The sequence below is a fragment of the Eptesicus fuscus genome, chromosome 8 (assembly GCF_027574615.1).
Source record: "Eptesicus fuscus isolate TK198812 chromosome 8, DD_ASM_mEF_20220401, whole genome shotgun sequence".
Taxonomy (NCBI): Eukaryota; Metazoa; Chordata; class Mammalia; order Chiroptera; family Vespertilionidae; genus Eptesicus; species Eptesicus fuscus.
Genome location: NC_072480.1, coordinates 17,623,068 through 17,649,737, shown reverse-complemented (window position 1 = coordinate 17,649,737; position 26,670 = coordinate 17,623,068). Strand labels below are relative to the sequence as shown.

The window sequence follows — 26,670 nt, the reverse complement described above, 5'->3', positions numbered from 1 at the left end:
CATGTCATTGTCTCACAGAACCCTGGAGATTATCTCCTCAAAATTATACAGTACTGCTATTCAATTTATGGTTTGAAGACTAAGATTTATCTCACTAATCTTTCTTTGAGTGCTAGACAGAGTTTAAATAATGCTTAGGATATTAGTGCTAAACTGGAATTAGAACCTAGAACTTCTTAAGTGGAATTTTTAAATGTAAGAAAAAGTAGAATAACATAATCAACTCCTGCATATCTTTACCCCAGCTTCAACATGGCCAATCTTGTTTCACTTAGACCTCTCTTGCTTCCCCTCCCCACCATTAGTTATTTTAGAGCAAATTCTAAACATCATTTCATTAGTAAATACTTTAGTAGGTAACTATATGGTAGGGGCACTTTTTTATTTAAACACAACCATAATACAATGATCACATCTAAAATATTATTTATAATTCCTTCATATCATTAAATATTCAGTTGAATCTAGAATTTATTCAGATTCACCAGTTTTGAAGTCTTGTCACATTTACTTAATTTTTGTGTTTGTGTTTTATTGCTCAACTATTTGAAAATAAGTTATAGACATCATGATACTTCACTCCTGAGTACTTCAGTTCTTATTTTCCTAAGAATAAAAACATTCTCCACATAATCACAATGTAGTTTTTATAGCTAAGAAAATTAACATGAATTCAACAATATTATTTATGTACAGTCCATATTCACATTTCCCCAGTTGTCCTTCTAATTGGATCAAAAACTTAAAAATTTGGCATCCAGTCAAGGTTTTTGTGTTGCATTTGGTTTTTATGTCTCTTTAAATCAAACCCAGACTCTTTGCCCTACCTTTTTTCCCCTCCCCTATGACACTGACATTTTTGAAGAGAGGAAGCCAGTTTTACTGTAGAATGTACCACATTCTGGCTTTGCCTGTTTTCCTCATGTTTAGAGTCAAGGTTAAACACCATTTATTTATTTATTTGTTTATTTGTTTGTTTGTTTGTAAGAATACTGCATAGTTGATGTTGTGTACTTCTGACTTTATTGCATTAATGGCACATAATGTCAGGTTGTTATACTATTGTTTAAGGTAGTGATTGTTAACTCTCTCCACTATGAAATTATGTGAGTTCCCCAACATCTTTTCACCAAAAAGTTTTTGCAACTATTAATGATTTTTTCCTGAACCAGTTATTATGTTGAGGGTAGTAAATGGTGATTAAAAAATATTATTGATTCCAGAGAGGAAGGGAGAGGGAGAGAGAGATAGAAACATCAATGATGAGAGATTGATCAGCTGTCTCCTGCACGCCCCCCACTGGGGATCCAGCTCACAACCCAGGCATTTGCCCTGATTGGGAATGGAACCATAACCTCCTGGTTCATAGGTCGATGCTTAACAACTGAGCCACACTAGCCAGGCAAATGGTGATTTTTATATCTGCCATTTCTTCTACATTTATTAGTTGGCCTTCTGTTGTAAAGAATCAATTTCTCTGTCCCCGTCTCTTCCTTTCCTTCCCCATCTGTACACTAGTGGATTTTTAAGAAAGAGGCGTTATAATTCATTGCCATCATTATTCTTTTTTATGCTTAAAATTGTCCCAAATTTGATGAGTGGAAGCCCCTTTAGATTGGCTTCTTTGTCCTTTTAACATGTCCCGGTATCTTTTTAAATTTTTTTATTTTGATTGATTTTAGAGAGGAAAGGAGAGGGAGAGATAGAAACAGCTTTTATTATTCTGCAGGCTCGTAATAGAAATTATCTTCTGGTGTCTGGGGATTGCTAATAGTAACTCCAGGGAGCAGATGGACAGTCCATTTGCAGGAGTTACCTTGATTCTTAAGGCCACAAAGTGGATATGATGAGGACTATGTCTGTTTCTCAGCCTGATCTGTGCTCTCTCTCATTTCTCCCTCCCTCCTTTGTTTTCTTTATGATATTTGAAATTTGAATACTTTGTTTCTGAACTTAAAGTTGAAAATTGTCTTTCTTATATGAATCTTGTATATTGGAGCTCTTACTGGGTATCTTGTAGTAGTTCTGAAATTAGAGGTTCAGAAAAGGCTATGTATACGCTTATGAGAACAGAGCTACTCTATATACTAATTTAATTTTTTCCAAGTTTTGTTTTGGCATAGTTCTCTTAATTAGTCCATTTATTTATTAGTATTTTTTTACTTTATAGAAATAGTTATGTTCATGTTGCCAAGCAGCTGAAAACTACACTTTAATGTTTCTTCTGATCTCTCTATGTAGCAAATTGCACAGAGTTTAAAAGATGAACAGAAGAAGGTACTTTCAGAAGCTTCATTTTCAGATGTTCGGTTAGAAGAAACAGAGTCTAATAATCTGACAAAATCTGGTATGTTGTAATATTTTAACTTCCAACTTTTATGTATTCATTTGAAAAACTTTGATTGAGGACTTGTCATATCCCAGGCATGAAAAACAGCTTGTGCTTTTGTGGAGCCCACTCTTTAGTGGGGAGAGATTGACAATCCACAGACATACCAGTAATTCAGTGGTGACATGCTAAAGGTATGCACAGGGCACTCTTGGACCATGTAAAAGGGCCATCAGAATTATAAAGGGGAAAAAAATTATGAGGGGAGATGAAATTTGAGTGCAGGAAGGTTGGTTCAGTGAGAGGTGTGGTGTCTGAAAGCTGTAGTGTTTATAAAGGTGAGTGTGAGAAAGCCAGGTGAAGTAAGGTTAAGATGGAATAGGATGGAGGGTGGCATGTGGGATTGGAAGACGGTGGCTGCTCTGGGAAGTCAGGGCCTGGGACTGGGGTAGAAAAAATTAATGGAAATGTAGGGGATAACTTGGACTCGGGTTATGCAAGGAGCACACTTGTCCAATAGTAATTCTGGGTACTCAAGAGTTACCTAGACAACAAGCTAGACGGGAAGTAAGGCATCCTTTCTCCCCACCCCTAGATGTAAAGGTAACACTAAAGCTCAGCTCTCATTTGTACTGGCTGTGAGTGGGGGACACTGAAACTTCATGGACTTAAAAGAGCCCAAGCCTCCCAAACCCCCAGGTTTAGGGTATTATGAACACATGGCGGATGGATCATGAGAATTCTCACTTCATATTACACAGTGTTTTAGAAAGTATCCTACTTTAGAAGATAATTAGCTTGTAAGAACATGTAATAAATAACTTCAAAATGCAATGGGTATTTAATTTTAAAGCATGCCTTTAACATTTATGTAAAATGTTTTTTGTACTCGTTCAATAGAAACTTATCTGGCCACTGGGTAAAGCCAGCAATAAAACCACTGGTCCACAGTGTGTTAAGTATTCTGAGTCAGCTCCATACCCAGATTGCTGAGCAGCCTGGGTATTCCCCAAACCAGTGGCCGCCAACCTTTCGGGCCTCACGGACCACCAGTGGTCCATGGACCACCGGTTGGTGACCTCTGCCCCAAACTATTTTATTATGCTTGCTAGGAAGAGAGACCCACAGGGGTTGGAATTTTGTCCTCTGAAATAGAGTCTATGGCACATCCTAGTGTACCTCTCTTGGTGCTAGTATATATCTTAGTCCTAGTATTCACCTTAATCCTAGTAAATCTCTTCAAGAGTTATTGGAGACTAGAATACATTTTTGTCTTACCAACCCTGTCCTTGTGTGTTTTCCCTTTCCCCCAAGAAGCCTATTCTTTAACTGATAGCTGGCTTTATAATAAGGTATTGTTGGCAGAACTGTAGAGACTGGTTAGGAGGTTGTTTCTTTTGAAAGAAAGGTGGTTTGAACCAGGGTGTGACAGGGGGATGAAGAGAAGTGTATAGATAAAAGATATGGTTGAGGTTTGAATCAAGAGAATTTGATGACACTCTAGGTGTGGGCCTGAAGAAGATTGAGTAAGGTCCATATGGAATAACACAGAGCATCTGTGCTATATGGATCTAGGACTGTTGTCCAGTATGGTAGCCACCTGGCATTGAGTATGTGAAATATAACTAGTCTGAATGTGCACAAGTGCGTAAAATACACACCAGATTTCAAAGACTTGTATAAAATAAAGAATGGAAAATATATTATTAGTAATTTCTACATTGATTACATGTTACAATGATTATATTTTAGATATATTGGATTAAGTAAAATGTATTAAAATTAATTGCATTTATTTCTTTTTACTTTTTTTAATGTAGCATTTTAATGTCACATTTATGGCTCACATTATATTTCTGTTGGAAAGGCTACTCTAGAGCTATAAAGAGGGTGACTGGTTTAGAGATAAAGATTGAGGTAGTTGATCACCCCGAGACAGAGAGTAATAATAGCAGATCTGGGGAGAGTGTCTCAGCAGATGCTGACATTAAGGAGCGAATGGAGGTAGAGGAATGTTATGGGTTCACTGACAAAGAGTAGTCAGAGAGGTCAGAAGCAGGCAAGAGTCTAGGGTGTGATTGAAGTCAGAGGAGGAGGAGTCGACAGTATATTTTGAGTAAACAGGTGAGAAATAGAAAATCACGAACACGTTGTGGTCAGAGAGTAGGATTCTAAGATTTAACAATTAAGAGGCGAGGTATTTTGGAGTATAATAAGAAAGTCTGTAGAGAGTAATTTTGAAACAAAGTCAAGAAAATCTGTCTGCATGGTAGGTGGTGAGGGATGGAAGTGAAGATCTTTGGAGTTGGGAAGGTCTATAAATGATACTGCTTAAAGCATGGAAGGCAAGCTGTTGGACAAAACAGCTTTGACTAATATTCCTGTTTAACAATGCTTTGTTTGCTTGTCACTCCCTGACCTCCATGGATTCCCACTTGCTTCCATGTGACTATATATAGATCTAACTCCTTTTTAATGGCTGCATGGTATTCATAACATGTGTATACTGTTCACTTACTCCATAAAGATTATTGATCACAGTTTGGGAAAAGCAATTAGGTTGAGTATGTGAGAGCACACGTGAATACATACATCCTATATAATAAAAGCCTAATATGCTAAGGGTCCGACCATTCGTTCAACCAGTCACTGTGACACGCACCGACCACCAGGGGGCAGACGCTCCGACTGGTAGGTTAGCTTGCTGCTGGGGTCCAGCCAATCGGGACTGGGTGAGACAGGCCAGACATGTCCTGGAGCCCTCCCGTAGTCCCTCCCTGGCCCCGATTGGCCCCATCGGGACTGGGCGAGATGGGCCAGACATGCCCTGGATGAATCCATGCACCCGGCTGGTTTTGGCCCAATCCCTGAAGGCCAGGCCAAGGGACCTTACTGGTGTACAAATCCGTGAACCGGGCCTCTAGTACTAGTATATACATACTGTGATAAATCTCACCTGTCAGTGTTTTAGGTTTCTTATGGCATTCTTGATTGAAGGTGAGGTTAGAGAAAGTGGATGCGTCTAGTTAATGGTAGCTAATGAGAACAGTTTATAGTTGCTGTGTAAATAAGACAAATCTACATGTGAGTGAAATGCAATTTCTTTTCCATTTGGGTTTTTAGGTTCAACAGAATCTCTCAATCCTAGACCACAGACCACAATTTCTCCAGCAGATCTTCATGGAATGTGGTATCCTACAGTTCGACGAACTCTTGTCTGTCTCTCTAAATTGTACAGATGCATAGATGTACGTGTAAATTGCTTTATCCTTGTCTGTACTGTAAATTGTTTTCATACATATATCTGTATATATTATTATTTTTTGGTTAATCCTCACCCAAGGATATTTTTTCATTGATTTTTAGGGAGAGTGGAAGAGAGAGGGAAAGACAGAGAGAAGCATCGATGTGAGAGAAACACATTGATTGGTTGCCTCCTGCACAAGCTCTGACCTGGGCCTGGGCCAGGGAGGAGCCTGCAACCAAAGTACGTGCCCTTGACTGGAACTGAACCTGGGACTCTTTGCTCCGCAGGCCGATACTCTGTCCACTGAGCCAAACTGGCTAGGGCTAGAAATATTTTTTTAAAATATATTTTTATTGATTTCAGAGAGGAAGGTTGGGGGAGCGAGAGAGACAGAAACATCAATGATGAGAGAGAATCATGGATCAACTGCCTCCCACACACCCCACACTGAGGATGCAGGCATGTGCCCTGACTGGGAATTGAACCTTGTGGTTCATAGGTCGGCATTCGACCACTGAGCCATGCCAGCTGGGCTCATTAGAAATATTTCTAAAGGTTATTTTAAGATCTTTTTTTTTTTTTTTAAATATATTTTATTGATTTTTTTTACAGAGAGGAAGGGAGGGGGATAGAAAGTTAGAAACTTCGATGAGAGAGAAACATTGATCAGCTGCCTCCTGCACGCCTCCTACTGGGGATGTGCCCGCAACCAAGGTACATGCCCTTGACCGGAATCGAACCTGGGATCTTTCAGTCCGCAGGCTGTTGCTCTACCCACTGAGCCAAACCGGTTAGGGCTATTTTAAGATCTTGATACAGTATTTTGTTTGATATTTAGGTTAGAATCATACAGTTTTTAGGTAAAATTTAAGATCAGTCTAATTTAAGAATTCTTAACCTGAGCATTCTGTAGACCCTTAGACTCCACTATTGGGCTCTGGACAGTCTGTGAACACTTTGATGTTGTGGGTAAAATTGTGTATACTTACATTTGTGTCTTTCTGAGGAGAAGGGCTATAGAGCTATAAAGAGGGTGACAAATAAATTCAGAATTAAACTTAATTCATTTGTCTTAGTTTGTAGATGAAGGAAAAGAGATGTAGACAGTTAAGTGATATGTACAATGTTACATAGGTATAATATACATTTAGTATTTAGATTAGGTATTAAATGCAACTACTTTAGTTTTGCACTCAGTTTAAATCACCTTCCTTAACAAGTAGTGTTAAGACTACATGCTTTTCTAATCATGGACTGATTTTAGTTATTTGCTGAAATTAGCAGTACCTCCTCTCCCCTACTTTTTTTTTTTTTTTAGCACCAACTTATACTGTGCATTGATTTCAGGTAACAGTTATTTTAAGCATTGCAGTTTCTGATTATCAGTCCCTGAAAGATCAGATTTGTCTACAGTTGTTTATGGCTAGTGTTTGTTGCTGAACCAAAATAGTTTGTAAAATTCAGTGTTTTATTTTTAATTTTTATTGATTTTTAGAGAGTGGGAGAAGGACAGGGAGAGGGAGAGAGAGAGATCGATGTGAGAGAGGAACATCAATTGGTTGCCTCCCACGTATCCAGACTAGGGATTGAACCTGCAATCTGGGTATGTGCCCTGACCGGGAATCAAACCCTCCACCTCTTCATGGATAGGACCAACTTAGTCATACCAACCAGGTCAAAATTCAGTGGTTTTAATTCATTTTTAAAAAGTTAATTTGTTATAATCCAAATAGCATATATACATATAGAGAAGTTACTAAATACAAGTCATGTAATTGTTGTCCAGATGCCACTGTTTCTTAAGAGTATGGTCAAAGGGGTCTGTGCATCCCTCTCACTGTGAAGATGCTCCACCTCAGCGTAGGCCTGACAAAGTTGCGTAGTTGTTTCATTGGCTCAGTATAGTGCACACTACTCAATAGAGATTTTGAAATTCAACCACGACGTGCCTTTTGCCCAGTTTTGGGACTTTTAGAGGTGAGGTCAGGTCTCCTCTATGGAGTACAGAGTTAGATGTCTCAGCCTTTTTGCCCAGCTGATGAGGTCTCTTCCAGAGGGAGGTTTGGACACTGGCATTACTTTTCCCCAGGTTCCCCAGTAGGTGTATTGAATGGTGGTATTATGCTGGATGCAGAAACTTCCTACAGTGGAGCCAGGATCCCAAGGGAAATGTGCAGGGGGCATATTCCACATAGAACCCATTGTCATCACAGGCCCTAGTGAAGCCTCTTAAGTCCTTAACAGGGATTTTAGCCAAACAGTAGGCCCGGGGATGCTACTGTGCCTGCATTTATGTTATGCCCTAGGCCTGCCTATTATTTTTTCACCTAGCTTAAATCCAGTCTTATCCCTTCGGTCTTACCCATCAAAGACAAGGGAAGACAAATCCAGTGAAAACCCCATGAAGGCTGAGCAGGGGAAAGAGAGGGTCTTCAGTCTTCCTTAAAGTAGGACCAGTGACCTAGCAAAGGGAGCCCTGATCTCTTCTTACTACAGTAACATGGAAAGAAAAGAGAGGGACCAAAAAGACCATAGCATAAAGAAGGAGACCAGGGCCCAGGACTGTGGCCTAATACATACTTTTCTCATACTCACCTATCTTAAGTCCATCTTGGGGGGAATGGATGCAGGGAGGGAAGCAAGGGCACTGACAGGAGTCCCTGCCCAGACCAGCATGCCACACCTCTGGGAAGCTAGAGAAATGACAGAATTAATTTTAGAATCATAAGTTAATGGTGGTGGGTGGGTGCATATATGCATGGCCCGAGGACACAGACAACGGGGCGGTGAGGGTCTGGGGCGGGGGGAGGGCAGGCCTGGAGGGGTGAAATGGGGGAAAGAAAGGGGCATATGTAATACTTTCAACAATAAAGATTAAAAAAAAAGAATCATATTTAACAAACTATTTTGTAACCTGATTTTTAAAACTTAATTATATTTTATAAGATTACATGACTTCCTTTAGCATTTTTTGATTTCTTCTTTTTTCTTTGTTTCTTTTTTAAATTTTTTAAAAAAATATATTTTATTGATTTTTTTACAGAGAGGAAGGGAGAGGGAAAGAGAGTTAGAAACATTGATGAGAGAGAAACATCAATCAGCTGCCTCCTGCACACCCCCCACTGGGGATGTGCCCACAACAAGGTACATACCCTTGACCGGAATCGAACCCGGGACCCTTCAGTCTGCAGGCTGACGCTCTATCCACTGAGCCAAACCGGCCAGGGCTAGCATTTTTTGATTTCATGCTCAGTGTTCTATAATTTAGATTTACTTGTATTTTATTTGTCAGCCCCTTCATTATTGAACATTTAAGTTATTTCAGTTTTTTTTTTCTTTTAAATAATACTGTGATGAAGAGCCACATACATGACTCCTAAAATACACTACTCATTAATTACTTGGGATAAATTTTTAGAAGTAGATTTATTGAGGGTTTGTTTTAAAATTGGCTTTATATGTTTTTTAAAAATTTATATTTTATTGATTTCAGAGAGGGAGAGAGAGATGGAAACATCAATGATGAGAGAGAGTCATTGATTGGCTACCTCCTGCATGCCCCCCACTGGGGATCAAGCCTGCAACCCAGGCATGCGCCCTGACCGGGAATCGAACCGTGACCTCCTGGTTCACAGGTTGACAGTGAACCACTCAACCACGCCGGCCGGCTTGGCTTTATGTTTATAAAAACCGCCTGCAACATGAGATCATATTGGAGTGAGAGCTCTATGAGGTCAGAACCACGTCAGCCTTGTCTCCCCACCACTGATTGTACTTCTAGCAACAGCACAAAGTTTGGCATGAAATAGGTGCTCAGGAAATATCCGTAAAGGGTCACATGAGTGTTTTGAGAAATGCAAATTACAAAACTTTGTGTTGGTCTAGAAAGGTTGCATGGGAATAGGAAATTCCAGGAGGAATGTTGCCAGTAATATAAATGATTCCAATCCCTCCCTGTACTCAACCTATGATTTTTTGTTTGTTTGTGAAGTGCTACAGGGTGATGTTTCTCTTTTATTTCACCAGAGGGCGGTGTTCCAAGGATTATCACAGGAAGCCTTGTCTGCCTGCATTCAGTCGTTACTTGGAGCATCAGAATCTATCAGCAAAAACAAGGTTTGATGAAGTGTTAGGTGAAACCTTGTTACCTATAATAATATTGGGGAATTCAGCATTTATGTATAGGCACATACATTTAAAGGCAATTTGGCCGGAGGATTTCTTTGATTGATGACTTAATTTTGAGAGAAGCTAGTATTTCATTGTAGTGCTAAATAAAGATGATACTGTGTAAGAGAACTCTAAGTTTGCTAAAGCACCAAAAATAATAATTAGGTTATAAATTCTGTAGTATAAAAGTTTCTTGTTATAGCCTTAGCAACTGGGGAGGTGCTGGATTGCTGTTTTCCTTAGAATACCAAAACGGGGTTTTCAAGGAAACATAGCAAATGACTAGTATAATAATACCTGCAGTGATGTTTTATTTTACACTGGTGTTTTAAATAGTTTAAATGGCCTCACTTGGAGGAAATCAGCCAGTTGGTTTGGAAGACAGGCTTTTGTGGCTCATGAGCTATTTGATAGAGTCCATTGCCATGACTTTGTGGCTTATAGTTTTAATCAGTAAGGGATCTGGGGCTGAAAACGGCTGCCATGTGCTTCTTCCACGGCCCCTGAGACTTTCCCCAGAAGTACAGCATGGTTGGAAGTGTTGCTCTGCTAACTCTTCACTTAAAATACTGCTGCCTACAGGGAGGGAGCTGTGCGGCTGTTTCCAGCTAAGATTTCTATGCTGCCTGGAGTGTTCAAACCTTGTTAACTTTTCTGGTCTTCCAGATTTATAAACTTGATTTCAAGGCTTTAGACAAATTTAAAAAAGTATCTTCTCACAAAAGAGATTGGGACCCAGTTGCTAGAAAAGTTCTACCTTTGTTTGTGACCACTGTGTTCTCCCATTTGTGGAATGGAGAAGGAAATGACATGTTGATACGGGCACTACAAGAGGATGGAAAGTTAAGTTATAGACAGGCAGGTTTGAGTTTTTAAAAGTATTTCCAAGTCTGATTTTGTTAATCCTCCCATTGATTTTAGAGAGAGTGGTAGGGACAGGGGGAGAAGGAGGGAGAGAGAGAGAGAAAGAGAGGAACATCGATGTGAGAGAGACACATTGATTGGTTGCCTCCTGCACATACCCCAACCACAGCTGGGGATTAAACCTGCAACCCTGCAACCCAAGGATGTGCCCTTGACCGGGAATTGAACCTGTGACCCTTCGGTATGCTGACCAACACTCTAACCACTTAGCAACACTGGCCAGGGCCCTATTTTTTATAATAGGTGAAATATACATAAGTATGTAATGAAAACATACATTAGAAAAATGTAACATTGAAAGCTTTTGAGTGACTGTGAATTTTTCCTCCTTTCCCCTACACTTTCATTTAACTTTTCAAATTTTCTACAATGAGCATGCATTTATTGGATCAGGAGGAAAAAAAAGTCCTAATTTTAAAAAAGTTCATATGCTTATGTCCTTTTGTACCTCTTTTTTTAAGGGAGGCTAAGAGCCTTTTGATTAGTCAGTCTTTGCCCTCATTGCCAGTAATATCTCATTCTGTTTTCTACATATTATAAGGAGTGTAAGTATGTATGAGGGAGCCCTCAGTTTTGGTAAGCATTAGCTAATTTATTTTCATGGCTGAGTTTGTATACTTTTGCCTTTCAGGTTTTTAAAAAATGAGTTTATTTGAGCCAAATAGATGATATATGTTAGGGAGTAAGTTCTCAAATGCTCTGAAAAATAACAGTTTTGAAGTTTCTTTTATGCATCCAGAATTGAACCTGGGACCCTTTGGTCCACAGGCCAACACTCTATCCACTGAGCAAAACCAGCTAGGGCAACTATACCAGTAACTGTTATTATGACTAATATCATTAGCATACAAGTAAAGACAATGAAGCAAAATGGATCCTGAGTTCAATATCAATCAGTAGGTGTACAGGTCTTGTTGATGTCTTGGGATAGCTGTCTATCTCTGATGTTAGCAATTCTCATCCTTGAGGAGTCTTTGATGTCCATTGTAGGTGGAGGTGAGTGTCAGAGATGGGTAGCTGTCCATTTGTGGTTATTTTCCTGATAAATTCTCTTCCAGCGAGATTGGAGAGTGTCTTTTATTTGATGTTCTTTGTAAAAAACAATATCTAAATCTTTGTCTCCTGGGAGCTCACTGTGAAAGGAAGCCATTATCAACTTGGCATTTTCTTTAAGTGACTCTATCAAACCTTGGCAATAGCGTAAGATGTCTCCTTTCAATAATGTCAGCTCATAGGTTCCTTCATTTGAGTTCAGCTTAAATGCACAATGATGCATAAAGGATTATAAAAAACAAATAATGGGGTTTGCCAGGGAGCTGGGAAAAGAACCAACCAGCTCTTGTGAGTTTCCTGTAGCCTCGACTAGTATTTAATTTACAGTCATTGTTTACCCATATAATATACCCTAGAAGTTTTCATCAGTTATTTTACGATGTTTCTCATACAATTTAACATAAAAAACAGATCCTTTGAGGTGTTCCCGGGGCCCTTCTGGTACACTGCAAAGTTATCCCTGTGTATATTGAGATTTTAACCCTAAAACTCAATTTCTAATGAAAATTAAGAAGTAAGCAATTTGCATTCTTTAGCTTAGCTGATTTATGAGGACATTTTATAACCTCTAGAAACATATTTCATAGATATCAATGTCAGTTATTAACATGGACTTAGTTTTGTAAAGCCCAGGTAAAATAAAGACATGTCTGTTTTACTTAAACCAACAAACTTAAACTAGCTTTTATTTACTAAGGATTAATTTTAGATATGTGAACTTGAAAAGCATTTGAATTATTTTCTGTATTTCTGAGAATTTTAGAATACCCAATCCCTACAAGCACTTGCTTTTAAGTCGATTTTAACAATACCATCCGGAGGTAGAAAATTATTTCACATTTACTACATATATAGACATACATAGACAGACACAGACAGAGAACAGTTGGATCCAAGTTTTGTTTTGGAGAAACTTATCATTTCTATCTGTCCTTGACAAGTCAAGTTCCAAATGACCTATCCCCCCCTTTTAAAAAATGTTTTTATTGACTTAGAGAGAAAGGGAGAGGGAGAGAGAGATAGAAACATTGATGAGAAAGAAATATCAACATCTATTAGCTGCCTCCTGCACGGCCCCCATGGGGATTGAGCCTCCAACTGGCATGTGCCCTGACGGAAAATCGAACCAGCAACCTCTTGGTTCATGGGTCGATGCTCAACCACTGAGCCACACTGGCTGGGTCCCCTTTTAAAATAGCACAGGCATTTTAATACCTCAAAGGAATGGGTTGACACCTAAATGACATCATAGGTTGATTCATTTATGTAAATCCTCTTTTTGAAGCTTTGAGAGACCAATTAAATGTGCTTTCCATTCTTTCTGCCTAGTTTCATAGCCGGCTTTTTCTAATAGTGAGTGCAAGGATTAGAAGTATCAGAGGATCCTCATCTTGGCTGTCTTAGTATTAACAGGAGGCTGACTGTTGTGGGACTTGTTGGCCTCAGAGGCATGATTTCTCCTGTTAATTTTTTGTTGTGTTTTGTTTGTTTGTTAGTTTTGTTTTTGTTAATTCTCACCCGAGGAGATTTTTCCATTGATTCTTAGAGAGAGTGGGAGGGAGGTTGGGAGAGAGAGACATTCATGTATTGCCACATCGATTAGTTGCCTCCTAAACAGATTGAGCCTGCAACCCAGCTTGACTGGGAATGGAACCTATGACACTTGGGCCGATGCTCTAACCACCTAGCAACACTGGCCAGGGCTGTTTATTTTTTCTTTTTTCAAAAATATGTTTTTATTTATTTTTAGAGAGAGAGGAAAGGTGAAGGATGGAGATAGAAACATTGATGGGAGAGAAACATCGATTAGCTGCATCCTGCGTACCTCCTACTGGGGATCGAGCCTGCAACCTGGGCATATGCCCTCAGTCGGAATCGAACCAGTGACCTCTTGGTTCGTGGGTTGACCCTCAACCACTGAGCCATACCGGCTGGGCTTTAAAAAATATTTTATCTTCACCCGAGGATATGTTTTTATTGATTTTAGAAATATAAGGAGGGAGGGAGGGAGAGAAAGAGAGAGAGAGAGAGAGAAACACCAATCAGTTGCCTCCTGTATGCGTCCTTACTGGAGATTGAACCTGCAACCCAGGTATGTGCCCTGACTGGGAATCGAACCTGTAACCTTTTGGTGTACAGGATGATGCTCTAACCAACTGACCTACCCAGCCAGGGCTCCTCTGTTAATTTTGAGATCTGTAAAGTCTGAACAAACATCTATGAAAAACTAGCCCTTATGTGCACGAGGCAAATGCAGGGTATATCCCTGTAGGGACTGCTTTACACCTTAGAGGAAATTTTTCTCGGGCAACCCCACAAAGTTTATTAGTCACCTAAGAATACCCAAGCAAGGGCCAGAGAGAGGTTAACAGATGCTGCGAGAAACACGACTCTTTCCAAGGCACAGGCCCTTCTCTATCCCTTTTCTCAGGGTGAACTCATTGCAGGACCCCCTGCCCTTCTTCCCAGGCTTCTCTGGGGCCAACTACACTACTGCACGGGGCCACTCCCGGCGCCCATCTCCGCACTCTGGTTTCGGGGTCTGAACAACTGTTATCACCCCAATGGCTACTTGGTTTGGGGAAGCAAGTGTCCTTTCTCTTTTGGAGCTAAAGAGATTTCAGTCTCTCTTTAACCAGGGAAGATTTTGTTCACATTCTCAGTAAGCAATCCAATTAAAAAGCCGAGATTAAAAGCAGTACCCCATTTCCCCCCTTTCCTTGAGTTATCTCAACCCTTACCACCTTGAGGGTTTTCTAAGAACAGTTCAAATAAAGTCATGACCGCTACTTGAAGCAAGGAGGCCCGGAATTCTGAGAGAGTCACCCAAGTTCACCCGGTCCAAGTGGGGAGCTGGTGGGGCACAGGGGCCCTGGCTTGTACCCAGCACCAGGTCCAGATCCGCAGGGTGCTCCTGGTGGGCTCCTTTGGAATGCTGCTGACGATGCCGAGTAAATGTTGATGAAGAGAAAACATCTAAATCTGTACAACGTTTTTATACGAGTTTATTTGAACCAAACTGACAAATATGCTAGAGAACCAGATCCCAATTCCTCCTCAACTTTTTAAAAAGTGATCAGTGAAAATGATCACTTAATGTCTTGGAGTTTTTTAAGGCAAGAAATTGTTCTTGTATACTTAAATTGAGCACCCACTATATCATTAAACTAAAATGATACTGTTCTGGATCACAACAGATTTAGTAAAGTAAATTGAATCGATATTATACTATTTTGTCCATTGGAGTTGCTAGTTCTTTTGTATTTTATTTTTTTTATTATTTTTAAATCTTCACCCAAGGATATGTTTATTGATTTCAGAGGGAGGAAGGGGGAGAGAGAGAGAGAGAAAAAAAAAACAAAACTTCGACGTGAGAGAGAAACATCAATTGCTTGCCTTCCCGAACTTGCCCCCGCTGGGGATTGAACCCACAACCTAGGTATGAGCCCTGACCGGAATTGAACCTGCAACCTTTTTTTGGTGTACGCAACAATGCTCCAACTAACTGAGCCACCTAGCCAGGGCTGGAGTTGCTAGTTCTTTTAAAAGGAGAGCAAGTATTCAAAATGTGCAGCATTCCCCACTTACCTAATGCTCTGTTCCAAGTGCAAAGGTAGTTTCCATATGTCATACTTATGTGTGTACTTAGAAGGTGGGGAGAGGCCAGAAAGGAGTCACTTTGTTTCACAACCCCTTTATTTTTTCCCTATCCTATATAATAAAAGGCTAATACGCAAATCAACCGAAAGGCAGAATGACTGGTCGCTATGATGCACACTGACCACCAGGGGGCACATGCTCAACACAGGAGCTGCCTTCTGATGGCAGAATCTGGGCTCACGGCTGGCAAGCGCAGCGGTGGTGGTGGGAGTCTCTACTGCCTCCGTGGCCTCGCTAAGTCATCAGTCAGACATCCCTGAGGGCTCCAGAAACCCCTCCCCCCAGGCACGAATTTCGTGCTCAGGGCTTCTAGTGTAGTATAATTTCATTGAAATATTTTCAAAGTAGGGTTCTGTTTTGAGGAGGAACAACCAGCCTTGCTCTTGCTTTATAGTGACTCTTTTCTGAAGTGAGAGCTGTGATTATTCACTCTTTGGGTCAGAGCTTTGAGAACTCAGGGTGAATCACAGACTCTTGTGGATGGGTCCTGAGAGGACAAAAGGAGATGCAGAGACTTTCAGGGGTACAGGTAGCCAGTGCTCTGTTGGTGGCAGGATAATCTAAAATGGCAAGCCCAAATCATTGTACGTTTGGAGGCTCCTTTTGTACTTTTGTATAAATATGATTATTTCTGATGTTCTGGATTTTGAAACCACTTTGACCAAATAGTGAAAGCCGTGTTACTGAAGAGAAGCTAGAAAGGCACAAGAGGACAGAATTGTGCTCACACTTAGAACTTTTATTTTACTTCCTGCTCTGTGCTGTTAGGCTGCGTGTTCTCTTCTGCTTTTGCACCAAGTTAAAATAGGTTTGACTTCTCTTTCTGTGTTGCTTTACAACCTTCTGTCAGATTTACTTTCTAGAATATGCTAAGTAGAGCTGGTAACAGTGTTAGTAACAGTTTGCAGTGAGATTTTTCCAGATAATTCTAATCTGGATAATATGGGGAAAATTCATTGCACAACAAAGGAGTTTTGGTGCCATAAAGTTATGTTAAGAGTAAAAAGTTAGGTTAGGGCCCATAAACTTAGGTTAATATTAATTAATAACATATGTATTTTATATGTTCATATTTTTATGTAATCTGTGATAATATCCATTTTCTGTCTTATCATTTAGACTCAGATTGATGGACAACTTTTTTTAATAAAGCATCTTTTGATTCTTCGTGAACAAATTGCTCCATTTCACACTGAATTCACCATTAAGGAAATTTCCCTGGACCTCAAGAAAACTAGAGGTACTTTATTGTCCTGGCTGGCACAGTTGGGTGTGTTCAACCTGTCCAAATGTATCAGCACAGGTTATAGGTTTATTTTATGTTCATCTGCAATTTTTTTGCATGCTGTGCTTGCTAAGCATGTCACTTGTTTATACTAAACTTAGCATCCTGATTACATCTAACTTGCTGTATTTCCTTTATGAAGGGAACTATATCTGAGCATTTCAATTTGTATTATATCATTACCTCTCTTAGACTCTGCCACTTACTACCATAACCAGTTAAGAAATGGAAGATCAGTATAACAGCTACCTACAGTGTCAGCTAATTGGAATGGCTTTAAACATTGAGTTTGTCAGTCCATTAAAATTCAGAAAGCAGCTGGGTAAAAGGGAAGAATGTTTATTTGAGTCTGAAAAAGTCGGGTTCTGTTCCTGGCTCATCATTTCCTGGCTCTTGCGTGATCTTGAATAGGTGTCTTAGCTTTCCTATGCCAGGTAAAAAGAGCATAATCAACATATCATACCTTTAGCAGGTTATCAAATCAATTAAGATTGTTAAGAATGAAAATATATGTAAAGTGCTTTGTAAGCTTAAGGCGTTTAATGTAAGTGGTGTTATTAAATCAGTTTGTTGTTAAGTAATGTAGATAGGGTCTTTGAGTTGGTAATATAGGATCATCTTGGGAAAGATGCCTCATCTATCCTAGTCATTTGTCTCTGAATTAATAAGTGATGATTTCTAAAAGACCAAAGTAGTTATTTTCTAAGATGTTGATCTTAAGCAGTGAAGAGTATACCACACATATCCTTCATTTTTCTTAATTACTTACAAAATTATCTAAACGTTACCTTTCTTAATCATTTTCAAGAGAATTCAACTCTAATGACTTAAGCCATACATTTATGTAATGATGAACTTCTCTCTTATGTCTTGGGGGAATTGAGAAAATTCAGCCACTCAGATTATTTTCTGTATTCTGTGGTTCAGTGGAACTCCAAGTTCAGGATTTCCAAGGGTCGTAGTAGGACGTTCCCTAATGACTGTCTATAAATTAGTAGACTTTATTTAACTCACCTGAGAACCAACGTGGTCTTATCATGAATCATATTAAAACAGTTTGTTCTTTTTCTTAATGCGGTCTTCTTTCCACCACAAAGAATGCTCTTTGAGTCTGTTGGAATTTGGATAGTAAACTTGTGTGTTATTCATATATTTGGTGATTTTTTTTTTTTTAAACAGCAGCCCAATTTCCTGGCTTTTATCCTCAGAGAATGCATATTTTTTCTAGAGCTTATTCTCATCAGAAGCTTCTGTCTCTCAACCATTCTAGTTGATTTTCTTCTTTCTTTTCAGTGTGAGATGTGGGAATAGTGCTCTTAACCTTGAAGAATGCCAGGCGCTGAGAGTCCTTACTTTATTTTCGTGGTGGGATAAAGCAGGGCTGATCTACTTTCTGGCACTTTTTAAAGTTCATAATTTGTTGCTGCTGGGTTCTAGTATAGATCCACTGAGGTGTGAAAAAATGAAATATACTAAAATTTGGCAAATATTGGTTTAAAGTATGTTTTCTCGAAAGTATATGTAATTCTACCATATGCTGATTTGATTCTGTTTATTGCAGACACTCGGTCAGGTATCTTGTAGGAAAGAGAGCAGACACAAAGAGGCATTTACTAAAACCTTACTCTGAACACTGGATCTGATAGCGAGGTTCTTTTTCAGTAAGATCAGGGTCAGGGCAGTAAGTGCAATTGTGGTAAAACCGCAGTTGGAAGCATTGCATGCTCTGCTTTCTCCAGTCTGGCAAAGCAAAGCAAAAAAAATGGTCTTTTCTGACTATCCCTTAATAATATTTGCTATCTTTATTTTTAAGCCTCTAACCTTTCACAACTAACGTTATATCTTATTGCATTTGAACATCAATGAGACCTCAATTAATACTTCATATAGATCTAGTTGGTCTAGAGGTTAAGGGGTAAATATGTCCTTTTGGTGTTTTCTTTCTGGCTGACACATTAGTTTATTCACTCTGCTTCAAATGAATAAATTTCTGTGCCAGCCAGGATCATAACAAAAGAAGCTGGGTAAGTATATGAATATTTAAAAAACAAACTATTAAGCATCGTAAGAGTAAAGCAGCGAAATTTTCAGGTATTGATTATCATTTTTCTTTTTTTCTATAAGTGAATAATTAAGTTTAATGGTCATTTTGCACTTCTGACTTCTAGAAAATAACGATATGTGGGTACCGTGGCCATCTTGGCACTAATCTCAATGTCATCATGGAGATGAGTTGGTGAAAACGAAACTGTTCTTGCTTTGTGGTAATAGAGAACTAGTGTGTGTTATTAACACTGAAACAGTAACTCAGTTTTTCTTTTGAAATTGTACATATTCACTGGATGAGTAATTTTGTTTCACAGATGCAGCATTTAAAATCCTGAACCCTATGACTGTTCCAAGATTTTTTAGGCTGAATAGCAACAATGCCTTGATAGAGTTCTTGTTGGAGGTAAGAAGGAATCTGTTTCATTTGTGGTGGGAGATAAGCGGCATTCTTTACGTATCTGGTAATTTTTAAGCATATAAAAGCAGGAGGAAATTGTCTCTTTTAGGGCACTCCTGAGATAAGAGAACATTATCTCGACTCTAAAAAAGATGTAGACCGTCATCTGAAATCGGCCTGTGAACAGTTCATTCAGCAGCAGACCAAGCAGTTTGTAGAGCAGCTGGAGGAGTTCATGACAAAGGTATAGACCTTGGTGCATATTCAGTAAAGTAATTTTGAATTCTTTCCTAGATTTCCTTTTCAACTAATTACTCTCTTGTGAAACTCTGGCAGAAAGAGATGGTAAGCCCAAGTCTTAATGATTTCGTCTAGGACATCACCTTGTTTCTTTTTATACAAGCTTTCTGCTTTGAACTTTTAAATAAAAACTGCTTATAGCAGACCTCTGGTTACCTATGTTCTGTTGTCCACATTGAGAGCATCTGCATGTGATCTGGGACTCTCACTTTTCCTAGATTAGGACCTGCATGGCAGTCCTGCTTATCAGGGTTTCCTATTAAGTGGGTGAACTATTTTCCTCTTTGTCTTACATGCTATTTCTCCCTTCCCTTTGCACGGATAATTGAAAATTGATTTTGTATCATTGCATTGTGTTTTTTGTTGTTGTTGTTAATCCTCACTGGAGGATATTTATTTTTTCCATTGATTTTTAGAGAGTGGAAGGGAGGGAGGGAGGGAGGGAGGGAGGGAGGGGAGAGAGAGAGAGAGAGAGAGAGAGAGAGAGAGAGAGAGAGAGAGAGAGAGAGAGAGAGAGAGAGAGAGAAAGAAAGAGAGAAACATCGGTGTGAGGGAGACACATTGATTGGTTGCCTCCCTCGTGAGTCCTGACTGGGGTTGAGGGTTGGGGATCACACCTGCAACCCAGGTACGTGCCCTTGATCAGGAATCGAACCCGAGACCCTTTAGTGCACAGGCAGATGCTCTAACCATTTAGCACCATCGGTCAGGGCTCATTGCGTTGTTAATCACCAGATATATGAGTTTATAACCATCTGTTTATCTCTCTGTCTCCTAGTTAAAATCCATTAACTATCTATTGCCAGCCACTGAAAAATTCAGATCATGACTATTTTGACTTTCCTGTTCCAATCTAATCATTAAAAAAATTTAAGTGTTGTTACTAAGGACTTGCCTCATAAAGATGTTTAAAAAGTCTTGAAATTAACTGTAATTTATTGAGCCTTTACTGCTTGTCCAGACTTTTATTAGAAAACATCATAAAAAGAATAGAAGTCTCACAGACTTTTCTCTCAAATTTACTTAACGAAGTCTTAACTGGGAGACAAGATGTATCTATGAAATGAACAGAAGATAGCTAAGCAAATTGTTCATTAGTGACTTGTTGCAGGCATCAACACTAATACCTGAGCTTGTGATAAAAACAGAATAGATTAGTTTTAAAAAACAATAATTACCAAAAAAGCAAATATAGAAATGTTAAACCAGTCAAACTACTCTATTTATCATTACGGTATGTTACTATTTAGTGGATTTTAGTCCACTCATGTCAAGTATTTGGAGAGAGAGAGAGAGTTTTCTACCATGTAAATTTAAAAAGAGATGGTGGAAATGTTTTCCCTAGGTTTCAACTTTTAAAAAATGGTACAAGTATTGATACTTTGTAATTTATTCATAAGTCATCATAGTTTTTACTAATGTAAAACCAGTTTGTAGATTATAGTTTGTACAGGATGGGGCGAAAGTAGGTTTATAGTTGTTTGTATGGAAAATAATACAATAGTTAATAAATAATAATACAAAAATAACCTGTTTGGTGTACTCATAGCTATAAACCTACTTTTACCCCACCCTGTATTTTTGGGAGAAGATTCCACATTAATACTGGTGGGAAATATTTTTTTTTCTTTTTTTTTAATATATATTTTATTGATTTTTTACAGAGAGGAAGAGAGAGGGATAGAGAGTTAGAAACATCGATGAGAGAGAAACATCGATCAGCTGCCTCTTGCACACCCCCTACTGGGGATGTGCCCGCAACCAAGGTACATGCCCTTGACCGGAATCGAACCTGGGACCCTTCAGTCCACAGGCCGACGCTCTATCCACTGAGCCAAACCGGTTTCGGCTGGTGGGAAATATTGTAGATGAATATTTTGCAATAACAGCAGCAGAGTGAAACTTCCCATAGAAACAAGTTGATTATGATGAAATCTAGGGTTAAAGGGTTTTTCTAGAAAAGTACAGTTTCCTTGAAATAAAGAGAATGAAAATTGACTGATGTGATCCTCCAAGCTGACATTAGTGTAAGTTTGATAAATCTGGTAGAACTATACAGTTGTACATTTTAAAAGACTCTGGACATGATGAACATTTTTTAAACATTAGAGGCTTATGTAGAAACTAGAGGCCCAATGCACGAAGATTCGTGCAAGAATAGGCCTTCCTTCCCCTGGCTGCCAGCACCAGCTTCCCTCCGGCATCTGGGACCCGGGCTGCTTCTCTCCGGCTGCCACGGCCACCCACCGGGACCTGGGCTACTTTGCTCCTGCCCCTGCCAGGCACCTGGGACCCAGGCTGCTTTGCTCCGGCTGCCACGCCACCCACTGAGGGTGTGCTCTGAGCCGTGCTGCGGCCACTTGGAGCACGCCCCCCCCACCCCCCTGTGTGTGTCTGCTGGGGCTGGGGGAAAAACGCAGTCCCCTCCCCCCCATCTGCGCGTGCAGCTCCTCCTGAGCCATCATGATGCAGCTCCTCCTGAGCTGGTCGTGAACATTACGGCATCCCGGCCTAATTTGCATATTGCCTCTCTCTCTCTCTCTCTCTCTCTCTCTCTATCTCTCTCTCTCTATATATCTATATATATATATATATATATATATGTATGTATTCCAAGTCTGAATTATATAATGGTTCTCCATGGACATATTGTGTGTCTCTAGTGGAGACCTAAATATAGCTATGCTGGTCATGCATCTCCTTTTTTTAAAAAATTTTTACTGATTTTAAGAGAGAGAGGAAAGAAGAAGAAGGAGAGAGAGAAACATTGATATGAGAATGAAACATTGACCAACTGCCTCCTGCACGCCCCCTACTGGGTATCAAGTCCTAAACCCAGGCATGTGCCCTGACCAGACACACAGCCAACCGAGCCAGACCAGTAAGGGCTCATGTATCTCTTTTTATATTCTCCTCACTGTGGGATTTGTGAGGGAACGGCCCTCTTCTAATCGTCATTGAGAAGACAATTCATCCCCTCTCCTCATTCTATGGTGCCTAATTTTTCCTTTTCCAACCCTGGCCCTTCACTGCTCCTTAATGAATTTCCCGTCAACATATTTATTGAGGACTGAGCATCCCTTCTATGTTATCTTACTCCAAATTTAGGTCCCTTCCTCTGTCCTGTTGGCATAGAGTGAGTCAGAGTTAAAGATATACACCATAGACACATGTGCATGTCCACACATGCATACACATACACACAAGCATAAAATGTAAGCACTAGAGTTCACATAGATATATGTGATCATTTAAGACGTGGCTTCTTAGAATTTGTGGAGCAAATTTTCACTTTTTCCTAGTGAGTGTTGTATTGAAAAACTTTAAAATGATTTTTAATTTTTTATTAAAAATATATTTTTATTGATTTCAGAGAGGAAGAGAGAGGGAGAGAGATAGAAACATCAGTGATTAGAGAGAATCATTGATTGGCTTCTTCCTGTACGCCCACATTGGGGATTGAGCCCACAACCCAGGCATGTGACCTGACTGGGAATTGAACCATGACTTTCTGGTTCGTAGGTCGATGCTCAATCACTCTGGCCATGCTGGCTGGGCTAAAATGATTTTTAAAAGCAAATCTGTAAGTGAAGTTTTTTGTGCCTTTTTTATTATAGTTGGCATTTTATAAGGCAACCAGTGCTTGCACCTTGATAAATAATTATAAGAAAAACAGCATCCGTAGGTACAGAAAGGAAACAGTATTTCATCTTTCATTTGGATGTATTTCTTGTGGGTCTCAGCACTTACCATTTGGATTTAAGTCTCATCAACAAAATGTCCTCAGCTTGTTTTAAAGCTTGGACAGATTTTATAAATATACTAGAGGCCTGGTGCACAAATTCAGGCACCACTGGGGTCCCTTGGCCTGGCCTGCGGGATCGGGTTGAAACTGGCTCTCTGATATCCCCTGAGGGGTCCTGGATTGCGAGAAGGCGCAGGTCAGGCCGAGGGACCCCACTGATGCATGATCAGGGCTAGGAAGAGATGTGGGAGGTTGGCCAGCTGGGGAGGGACTGCAGGAGGGCTCCAGCGTGTGTGCAGCCCATCTTGCTCAGTCTCGATCGGCTGGACCCCAGCAGCAAGCTATACCGGTCAGAGCATCTGCCCCCTGGTGGTCAGTGCACGTCATAGCGACTGGTTGACTGGTTGACTGTCTGCCCCCTGGTGGTCAGTGCACATCATAGCTAGTGGTTGAGTGACCTTAGCATATCATTAGCATATTACACTTTGATTGGTTGAACAGACAACCGGACGACCAGACACTTAACATATTAGGCTTTTATTACATAGGATATGGGCTTGCATAGTAAAATAAAATGTGTGAGTGTGTAGAGAACATTCTTAGGTTGTCAGAAGACTTATTTTTTATTTTTTAAAAATATATTTTTATTGATTTCAGAGAGGAAGGGAGAGGGAGAGAGGGATACAAACATCAATGATGAGAGGGAATCATTGATTGACTGCCTCCTGCACTTGCCCCCACTGGGGATCAAGCCTGCCACCTGGGCATGTGCCCTGACCTGGAATCAAACCATGGCCTCCTGGTTCATAGGTCAACACTCAACCATGAGTAACACTGGCCAGACTCATTATGTTTTAACTAGAGGCTCGGTGCACGAATTCATGCACAGGTGGGGTTCCTAGACCTGGCTGGCGATCAGGGCTGATGGGGGCCGTCTCGCCCTGTCTGGGTCCAAGGTGCGGGTGAACCGGATTCGGAGCTGTCAGGCCCCAGTAGCACACTAACCAAAGGCCAATTCTGTGAGGAATCGGGCTCCCTCCTCCCTCCTGTCTGGGTCTGGGTGCGGGTGAACCGGATTCGGGGCTGTCAGGGCCCCAGCAGCAAGGTCTGGGTCAGTGTGCGCCATAGCTACCGGCCGGTCGTCTGGTTGTTCTGGTTGTTCGGTCGTAACAGTCACTTAGGCTTTTATATATATAGAATATATATAGATAGGTTCAAATAGTGGTATGTATCTTTTGAGAGAAGTACTAGTTTAATTTGTCATCAATGAAATGAAACTTTTTCTTTGTCTCTTTTGCTAGGTTTCAGCATTAAAAACAATGGCCAGTCAGGGAGGACCCAAGTACACTCTCTCACAGCAGCCGTGGGCACAACCAGGTATTCACATTTTGCTATTTGGGATTTTTTTTTTTTTAGGATATTGATTAATTTCCATTTATATAGTCCTTGCTCTGACAGCTTGGAGCAGGTTTCCTGCTCTTACTGTGGTTTGGCTTAATACAAGATGCAGTTTCGAGCTGACAGGTCTTTTTTTATTCGCCACCACTACCTGCATTTCAACAAGCATTTCAAGGAAGGAAGACTTTTACACACACACACACACACACACACACATACATACACACACACACACACACACAGTTAAAAATAAAATGTGGCTTAGATGGAGTCACTGAGGCTGCTGGTTTCTATACAACCACTTTTCATTGTGTTATACACTTTTGATGAAAATACTGTAGATGATAGTATATAGAATGAATGCTACTATTTTTCAAGTATTATAAAGGAATGTGGTACATTATTTTGTTCATCATTTTATGCAAGCTGCACCCTCTGTTCAGTGTTTTAGAGTGTTTGAGAAAAATGGTAAAAAAATGTAGTGTCAGTTGGGAGTGGGCAGATACGCTTGAAATGTTCCCAATCTTACTCTTTCTTAAATGTACATTTTTATGTGTGCTAGGTTATTTTTGTTGTTTTTTATCTTTAGCATTAGACATTACACATTTAAAATCATGACTAACTTTGTGAGTTATTTTAGGTACATTTTGTGATATTTTAAGCTGCCAATAAACCTGAATAAATAATTTTGTTAGATGGTATATTTGGCTGTCCCCGGCTCATACCGTGATAGTGATTCTCTGAAACTGAAAAGGGCAAAATGGCGAAAAAAATCAGTGTTTTAATTTGGGATAATCTGTGTCCAGATTGGTAGGGAAGCTTTTTGCTCACTGTGAGGGAGATCCAAAGAATGATTCTGGTTTAGCATCTACAAAGAATTGGCTGTCGATAAGCATATAATCTAGAATTAGGTTTTTAATATGATTGGTTTTCCACATAAATGAATGTTATGTCTGTCAGGTATTTCTTTTGGGAAAAAGAACTGATGCCATTCTAAAATTTTCAGTTATTATTATTTAGCTAGAGGTCCGGTGCACAGATTCATGAACCAGTGGGATCCCTCAGTCTGGCCTGTGCCATCTCGCAATCCGGACCCCTCTGGGGATATCAGACTGCTGGTTTCGGCCTGATCCACGGCCTGGCCTGCAGGGATTGAGCCGAAACCGGCAGTCCAACATCCCCTGAGGGATGTAGTAGTGTGCGAATCAGCAGGCAGCCAGGGAGGAGCCTGAACCTGGGCTGGGCCCCACGCCGCTCCTGCTCATCCTGGCCCCACTGCTCCTGCCACAGCTGCCGCTCGGTAGCGCTGCTGCGAAGGCAGTAGAGGCTCGCACCGCCACAGCTGCGCTTGCCAGCCGTGAGCCTGGCGTCTGGTGCCCGTCGGTCAGCTGAACGGCGCTCCCACTGTGGAAGCACACTGACCACCAGGGGGCAGCTCCTGCATCGAGCGTCTGCCCCCTGGTGGCCAGTGTGTGTCATAGAGACTGGTTGACCAGTTGTTCGGTCGTTCAGTCCCTTAGGCTTTTATATATATAGACTAGAGGCACGGTGCACGTAATTCATGCACGGGCGGTGTGTCTCTCAGGCCAGCCTGCAACGTCTCCAATCTGGGACCCCTCAAGGTATACCCGACTGCCCGTTTAGGGGATCGGGCCTAAACAGGCAGTCAGACATCCCTCTCACAATCCAGGACTGCTGGCTCCCAACCACTCACCTGCCTGCCTGCCTGATTGCCCCTAACTGCTTCTGCCTGCCAGCCTGATCACCCCCTAACCACTCCCCTGCCACCCTGATCGATGCCTAATTGCTCCCCTGCCAGCCCGATTGCCCCTAACTGCCCTCCCCTGCCGGTCTGGTCTCCCCCAACTGTCCTCCCCTGCCGGCCAGGTCACCCCCAACGGCCCTCCTCTGCAGGCCTGATTGCCCCTAATTGCCCTCCCTTGCAGGCCTGGTCCCCCCCAATTGCCCTCCCCTAGAGGCCTGGTCCCCCCCAACTGCCCTCCTTTGCTAGCCATCTTGTGTCCACATGGGGGTGGCCATCCTGTTTGTTGGAGTGATGGTCAATTTGCATATTATTGGGGAGGATGGCCATGGGGGTGGCCATCCTGTTTGT

General features: G+C 40.7%; 1 protein-coding gene across 1 annotated transcript in view; it reads left to right on the top strand.

Moving 5' to 3' along the window:
• The window catches only part of COG3 (component of oligomeric golgi complex 3), an 83,883-nt gene that overhangs the window by 44,539 nt on the left and 12,674 nt on the right, over positions 1-26,670 (top strand). The window contains exons 14-20 of the mRNA XM_008145562.3: positions 2,242-2,347; positions 5,453-5,577; positions 9,603-9,692; positions 16,503-16,623; positions 19,032-19,120; positions 19,224-19,358; positions 24,461-24,536. Coding sequence (XP_008143784.1) covers positions 2,242-2,347; positions 5,453-5,577; positions 9,603-9,692; positions 16,503-16,623; positions 19,032-19,120; positions 19,224-19,358; positions 24,461-24,536 — 742 coding nt within the window. The remainder of the gene's footprint in view (positions 1-2,241; positions 2,348-5,452; positions 5,578-9,602; positions 9,693-16,502; positions 16,624-19,031; positions 19,121-19,223; positions 19,359-24,460; positions 24,537-26,670) is intronic.